This window comes from Numenius arquata, chromosome 20 (genome assembly GCF_964106895.1).
Source record: "Numenius arquata chromosome 20, bNumArq3.hap1.1, whole genome shotgun sequence".
NCBI lineage: Eukaryota > Metazoa > Chordata > Aves > Charadriiformes > Scolopacidae > Numenius > Numenius arquata.
The window spans coordinates 1,439,660-1,446,911 of record NC_133595.1 but is presented as its reverse complement, the minus strand read 5'-3'; the positions used below and the strand labels follow the sequence as shown (position 1 = coordinate 1,446,911).

Sequence of the window (7,252 nt, the reverse complement as noted above, 5' to 3'; positions counted from 1 at the left end):
CGGGCCCAGTGCGAACAGCCCATCGTGGTTTATTCTGCAGGGGAAATGCCCGACCCCTTCCCACCGTTTGCTCTGGGGAGGGGTAGCACCCATGGGTGCCACATCCAAAATGCCGCTCAGCATCGGCCTTTCTACCCTCCCCGAAAACTTCGCTTGGAAAAACACCCAGATTGCAAAAAAACAGGCAACCTTTTGCTCTCTGGGGCTTCCCTTCCCCGCCACCAAGCCTGCCCACGTCTTTTTTAACCTTTTTAGCATCATTTTAGTACCTGGTTTTCCCCCGCGGGGGCGAGAGGCTTTAGAAAGCGAGAGCTGACCTAGGGCAGGGGACTTCCCTGGGGGTGAGACAGGGGTCCCCACCCCGCTGGACCCCAAAGCCACCAACTGACGTGACCAGGACAGACCACAACTTTACATGAAGCTTATTTATAAATAGGATGTTATAGCAAGTTACGACCTGATTGATGGGCCGTAGATGCGCATTAACAAATGTTGAGTAATTGGCTTTGTAGACTGGGGAGAGTCAGCAGGAAATAGTTGCGGGGTTGGTGTGATTAATTAACCCTCTGGACTCCAGTGCATACATTAGTTAACCATATATTAACCCTTTCATTCATAAATACAGCACACGCCGGAGAGACATTGTACAACGTGACCTAAAAGCCTATGGCTGCTGGTTTAGTGCATGTTTTTTTGGTAGAAACTCCCTTTTTTTTGTAACGAGGAAAGCATTAAACAGCGCCTCGGCTGCTCTTGCTATTTTCTGCTCTCAATTTGTGGCTTTTCAAGCACTTTCGGTTAAAAAGAAAACCCCTCTTTCTCCGGCTGGTTTGCAACGCCCTCGCAAACAAAACCGCTAAGCGCCAGTGACATGAGGTGCACAGATGTAGGGCACGCAGAAAAACGGTCTAATTTCTGCTGTTTTGGGGCTTCGACCGAGAGAAGAGCAAAAAGCATCTGCTGGCGGAGAGACACTATCTTGGATAAAGGGCAAAAATGGGGCTGTGGGGTCTCTCCCGTCATCGGGGCGCTGTGGGATACAGGAGAGACGGTGTTTTAGCCAGAGTTTTTTTTTTCTGCTTGATGGAGGAATTTGTGCTCCGGCTGCCCTCTGCCGGCTCCGGGGCTGGGTTGGGATGGAGCTGGGAGAGCCCAGGCTGGCAGCAAAATAACCCGCCACCGGACACACTTCCATCCACACCGCAGCACAGTGCCAAAATCCCAAATCCAGCCCCAAAAAACGACCCTCCACTCTCCCCAGGCGATCTCCCAAATCACTGCACCCCAGGCGTCATCACCCTGAGCGACCAGACTCTTGCCACATTTATAAAATCAAAAAAAGTGGCTTTTTTCCCTCTTATTTTTAATCTCATGTTTTATGGGCGGATGAAAGAAACGTGGGGTTTTAAACTTGGGGTCTTTATTTTAAACTGCGAGTGACTAAATCAGTGCCCGCTCTCTGCGTCACCACAGGGAGAAACGTTTTAAGTGAAACTTCAAGGAAGCTCGAGAACGGAAAAAAAAAAAAAAAAACCAACACTCAAGGAAACCAAACCGGCCTCAGAAAAGGAGTTTAAAAAAAGAAATAAGTGGATATAACCTCGGCTCCTCCGCCACCGCTGCTCTGCCAGGGCTTTTTATGCTCATGACGAGCGCTGGGACATTGTATCTGCCTGGCCAGCCCCACAGATGGGGGTTCAGGGTATGTTTTGGGGAGGAAAACTCCAGTCCTGCAGCTATTTGGGGGTGCAGTGGGCACCCAGGACCGGCCGCATCTGGTGGGTGAACCCCTATTTTTTGGGTGTCTGGCGCTGGAAGAGGGAGTTGGAGCCGCGGGGTTTTCAGCAGGATGACTCGTTGCGCCGGCGGATGTGGCAGGACTTGCAGAGGAGGTGGTCGCCCAGGGGGTAGCACCCCTTCTCTGTCGGCTCCGGCGACAGGGGGGTCCTGCAGCTCTAGGGGCAAGAGGAGAAAGGGGGGGGGTGTCACGTTTTAGGGGTTCCCATGATGCCTTCCATCCCACCCTTCCAGCAAAACCCACCAGCGCTCGGAAAAAGCGACAAACTATGTCAAAAAGTGTGAAAAGCTCTCCCGGAGCTCTCCTGGCCGAACGCATCGTCCTTTTCACCTAATTTATTTATTTTTTCTCCCCATCTCCGTGGCTAAAAAATGACCCCGTGGCCCTGCTTTGCGAAGGGTCGGTGCCAAACCCTTCGGTTTTTGGGGGGGGGTCCCATACCTCGCAGCGGTAGCAGCTCTCGTGGAAACTGCGTCCCAGGCACTCGATCTTGTAGGTGTCCTCATCCCCGCGGGGGACAATGGGCTGTTCGCAGGCGCCGCAAACCGCCGCATATTTCCTGATGGGACCAAACCAGGACGGCGTGAACCCAGTGGGGCAACGGGGACCAGCCAAACCCCCCCCCTAAAGTGGGGGTTGCTCCCCCCTTTTCCATGCTCCCCGACCTGTAGAAGTCATCCACGCAGAACACCTCGTCCTGCTCATCCACAGCGAAGCTCTCGGCGCCGATGGCCCGGCCGCAGGCGGCGCAGGAGAAGCAGCCGGGGTGGTAGCCCTTGCCCAGGGCACGGATGATGCGCTCGGTGATCAGCCCCTGGCACTTGGCACATTTCTCCAGCGTGGCCTGGTGTTTTGGGGAGGGGGACACACATGCTGTGAGATGCCACCTTCCAAGGGACAGCACCAAGGCCGGGTTGGAGGGGGCTTTGAGCAACCTGGTCTGGTGGGAGGTGTCCCTGCCCAGGGCAGAGGGTAGCACTGGATGGGCTTTAAGGTCCCTTCCAACCCAAACCATTCTATGATGGCATCTCCCGAGGGTGCCAGTTGTCCCCAGGGGAGGACAGGTACCTGGTAGCAGGCGTCGCATGTGGGGCGCCCGTCTCTTTGGTAGTACCGCTGGCCGGCCAGGCGCCGGTGGCAGGTCCGGCAGGTGAAGCAGTCAGCGTGGTACTGCTTCCGCATGGCCTCCACTGTCGGCTCCCGTGGCCCTAATGCCTTGTGGCAGAAGGCACAGATATCTGGGGGGGAGAAGTTGCTGCGTGCCTCAGTTTCCCCAACCAGGGACGAACCCACCCTGCGTCTCTGGGTCCCCCCCTTCCCTCCTTACCTCTGGAGCCGTCCCTCTCTGGGTACCCATTCGCATCCTGCCATTGTGGCTTCTCTGCTTGCTCCTGGCAAGATTTGGGTGGCCTCACTTCGGCGGGGAAGGCAGACGGGGCCTGGTGAGCGGGGGGGGGAAGGCGAAGGCATGTTGTATTTATGCCCTGGCAGGTGGGGAAACTGAGGCACTGGGGGGGGGGGGGGAGTGCACCCCACTGTCCTCACCTGGAGGGTGGTGGGTGCCGCCAGGTCCGGTTGCTGCAGCGCTGGACTCAGCGCCTCCGCCGACAAGGGCTGGGGGGCTTCGGAGAGGATGAGGACCGGTGGGGATGAAGGCATGGGGGCTGCTGGGTGGATTTCTGCAGCGAAAGCCAGACGCAGTGGGTTTGGGGGGGGGGGGGCAATAATGTCCCGTGATGCCCCGTGGCAATCACGCCCCAACAGCTTTGCAGCAGCGCTGGCTGACCTGCCCCAAAAGCAAACGCCGTCCCGGCCAGAGGGGACAAACAGCACCGATAAGAGCCCGGCGATGGAGAGCAAACACAGCCCTTCCCCAGCAGCCGGATCCATCCCGGGGCGGGGTGCAGGGATTTGGGGAATAAATCCCCCCGCAAACTCCCACCCTCTCATCCCTCCCCTTCTGCACCTGCATCCTTTAGCAAAGCATCCCGCAACATCCCCACCACCATCATCATCCTCCCGGCACCGCTCACAGCCCCCCGACAACACCCCTCACCTCCGTTGGGGACCGTGGGGGTCCGGGGGCCGCGGGTGGCCGGGACCGCAGCACTGACCGGCCGCGTCTCCCTTGGGGTTGGCTCCTTGGTGGCCACCTCTCTCCGGGGTGGCACCAGGGTGATGAAGACAGACGAAGCCATCCTCTTCTCCGCTTTCCCCGGCAGCATCGCCGAAGCCATGGAAGGGCCAGACCTGGGTGAAAATTGGATTTGGGGGAAAATTAGATAAAAAAAGGGAGCAAAACCCACGGGTGCACCGGCAGCTCCTGCAGCTGCACCGCCCTTCGGCCTCAACCCGCCTCCCTCCTCGCCGTCCCGGAAAGGGGGAAGGAGCGAGTGTCCCCGTCCCACGTCACGGCAATAAATGGTCTTGTGCCTGGGAGGACAGAGGGCAAAGGGTCCTGGTGAAGCAGCAGCAGCCGAAATTGCCCATTTTCGTGCCTCTGTGGCCAAACCCCACCCTTTTTACAATTTTAATCCCATTTATTTCCTTTTATTGCCCCCCACCTGGGATTGAATTCCCTGTGGGCAGCAGGAAAACCCCACCTTTCCTCTTAAAAACAGGGATTGCAATAGGGTCTGATTTGCAAACCCTTTTTTGGGGTGTTTCTAAGTCCTCCGGCCCCCCATTCCCTCCCTGCTTACCCCCACTTTCCCGCTGATCACCCCCAGCCCAGGGCATCCCCCCTTTTATATTTGCAGATGGGGAAACTGAGGCACGACACTGCGAATCGCCGCGTCCCCGTCACCAACACGGCCCCCGAGCATCCCCCACCGGCACAGGCAGGATGCGCCCGACCCCGATAAACCCCGCTCGGGAAGGAAAAGGGCTGTTTATTCAGCTTCCCAACGGGAAAAGCAGCTGGAGCGAAGCTTCCCCTCCCCAAATGGGATGGTTTGGGGGCGGGGAGGGGGGGAACGGGACAGGACACCCTGAGGCTTTAACCAGGCAGTGCCGGTGAAGCAGGATTCACCCCCTGAGATGAATCGTCGGCCTGAGAAATACCTGTGTGACGAGTTGCCCGGTCTCATGCCCCGGCGCGGGGTGGCTCCGGTCCCCCAAAATCCCGCTCACGGATGTTGGTGCATCCTTTTGGGGGGCGGCCAGTCCCACCCCACCCCCCCCGTGGCGGGGGAAAAGCTTCACCGGTGACTTCAGCCTCTGACTCAAGCAGGGGAAGGGATTAAAAAAAAAAAAAGGAAAAAAAACCCTGAAAGGCTTTGCTCCCTTTTTCCCTCCTTCCCTCCCTTCTTCCCTCTCTCCCTCCCTCCCTCCCTCCCTCCCTCCCTCCCCGCCGGCAAAACCCCAAACGGGCTCCGGCGCTGCCAGCCCGGCCGCTCGAATCCTCGCCCGCAGGAGCCGCCGCTTTTCCTCCTTCCCCGGCTGAGCTGCAGAAAATAGTGGGGGGGGGGGAAGGAATGATCATAAAAAAAAAAAAAAAAACAAAAAACACCCAAACCAACCCAAAAAAGAAAAGCACCAAAAAAAAAAAAAAAAAAATAAAAAATCTCTGGGGCTAATGGGAACCATGTGCTCATCGCATTCCTCTTTGTGCCGGGGCTGACGGGATCCCGGCGGCCTCATCGTGGCACCCCCCCCCGAGTCCCCCACCCCCAGCCAGGGGCCGTCCGGGTGGTCGAGGCTTAAGGGGGGGCATTAATGGGGTGTCGTCCCCCCGTTTTTTTCAATGGGGTCCCCCCCCGCACATAGCTCTGTCCTGTTTTGGGGTGGCCGAGGCCAGGGTGGGAAGGGCCCCCCCGGGTTTCTCACAAGCATCGCCCCAAAATCTCCTGGGGTGGGAGCCTGGGGGGGACTGACAGGGACAGGGCCACTTATGGGGCACCCCCTCACACCCCCCAAAACTGGGATGGGACATGGCCCTCCTACAACTGTCCCCCAACTCTGTCCTCTGCCCTGGGGACCTCTTGGAGAGCGCTTTGAGGATGCCCAAGGGAGAAGGGACAGGGTGGGGGGACACAGCCCTTGCTGTCCCCTTGTCCCTTCCCCGGGTGGCCCCGCTGTCCCCTTGTCCCTTACCTGGGGGGGAGCCTTGCAGCCCACCCCCCCCCGCAATCCCCTGTTCCCCACAGGGTGACCCTACAGCCCTCCGTCCCCTACCTGGGGGGTGCTCTGTCCCCTAAGTGGTGATGGCCCCCCCATGTCCCCCTCTATCTGGCAGCCCCTGTCCACTACCTGGGGGTGTCCCCAATCCCATACCTGGGGGTGTCCCCTGTCCCCTACCTGGGGGTGGCTCTTGGTCCCCTTGTCCTGTCCCAGGACAGCTCTGCAATCCTTATCCCATTACCTTGGGGGGGTCCCATGTCCCATCTTGGGGTGTCCCTTGTCCCCTACCTGGGGGTGGCCCCTATCCCATACCCAGGGAGTCCCCTACCTGGGGCTGTCCCCCATCCCCTTCTTAGGGGGGGTGGTCCCCTACCCAGGGAGGGGGGACTCGCCTGCCCGGGCGTGTCGCTGCAGCCCCGCCTGTCCCTCCGGGGGGGAGGTGTCCCCGTCCCGGTCCCTGTCCCCTACCTGGGGATCCGGTGCCGGTCCCTCCGTGCGCTCCGCGGGCGCGCCCTGCCCGGCTTGGCGGGGGCAGCGGGGAGGCAGAGCCGCCCGGCATCACCGCCCCTTCCTCCCTCCTCCTCCTCCTCCTTCCTCCTCCCCCCTGCCTGCCCCACGGCCCCGGCCCGGGGCGGGGGGGGAGGCGAGGGGTGCACATGGCCTTAGGGTGCCCCATAAGGTCCTTAGGGTGACCTATAGGACATGGGGTGCCCCATGTACCCTGGGATACCTTGTGCCCCCACCCCCCCCCCGACTGCCCCATGCACCTCAGGGTGCCCCAAATGTCCTCAGGGTGCCCTCTAGCTGCCCTATGCACCCTGGGGTGCCCCATAAGGTCCTTAGGGTGACCTATAGGACATGGGGTATCCCATGAACCCTCCTAGGGTGCCCCATGCTCCCTGGGGTGACCCCCCCATGACTGCCCCATGCACCCCAGGGTACTCCATGGGACCTCAGGGTGCCTCATGGACCCAAGAGTGCCCCAAATGTCCTCAGGGTGCCCTCGGGCTGTCCCATGCACCCCGGGGAGCCCCATGGCCCCTGGGTGCCCCTATGTGCTCGGGGATGACCTATGCCCCCCCCAGCTTGTCCCATGCTTCCCCCCGCCAATTGCCCCAGGCACCCTCAGGGAGCCCCATGTCCCCAGGGTGATTCGTAGAGCCCCCCCAGATGCCCCAAACACCCCCAGGTTGCCCCATGTGCCTGGAGGTTGTCCCACGTAACACCCCATACACACCCAGGATGCTCATGTGGCCATATACAGCCCCAGGTGGCCCCCCGTGCCCCCATACAGCCCCAGGATGCCCCCCTGTGAACCCCATGCGGTCCCAG

At 60.0% G+C, this 7,252-nt stretch overlaps 1 protein-coding gene across 1 annotated transcript; it reads right to left on the bottom strand.

Moving 5' to 3' along the window:
• Positions 1 to 583: 583 nt before the first annotated feature.
• FBLIM1 (filamin binding LIM protein 1) lies at positions 584 to 5,017 on the bottom strand. Its single transcript, XM_074161702.1, has 8 exons — positions 4,862 to 5,017; positions 3,855 to 4,048; positions 3,344 to 3,477; positions 3,126 to 3,237; positions 2,867 to 3,036; positions 2,464 to 2,642; positions 2,240 to 2,357; positions 584 to 1,955 (listed from the first exon to the last, which is right to left on the bottom strand). The coding sequence occupies exons 1-8, from the start codon at positions 4,885 to 4,887 to the stop codon at positions 1,842 to 1,844; spliced, it is 1,047 nt and encodes a 348-aa protein (XP_074017803.1). The 5' UTR covers positions 4,888 to 5,017; the 3' UTR covers positions 584 to 1,841.
• Positions 5,018 to 7,252: the final 2,235 nt, after the last annotated feature.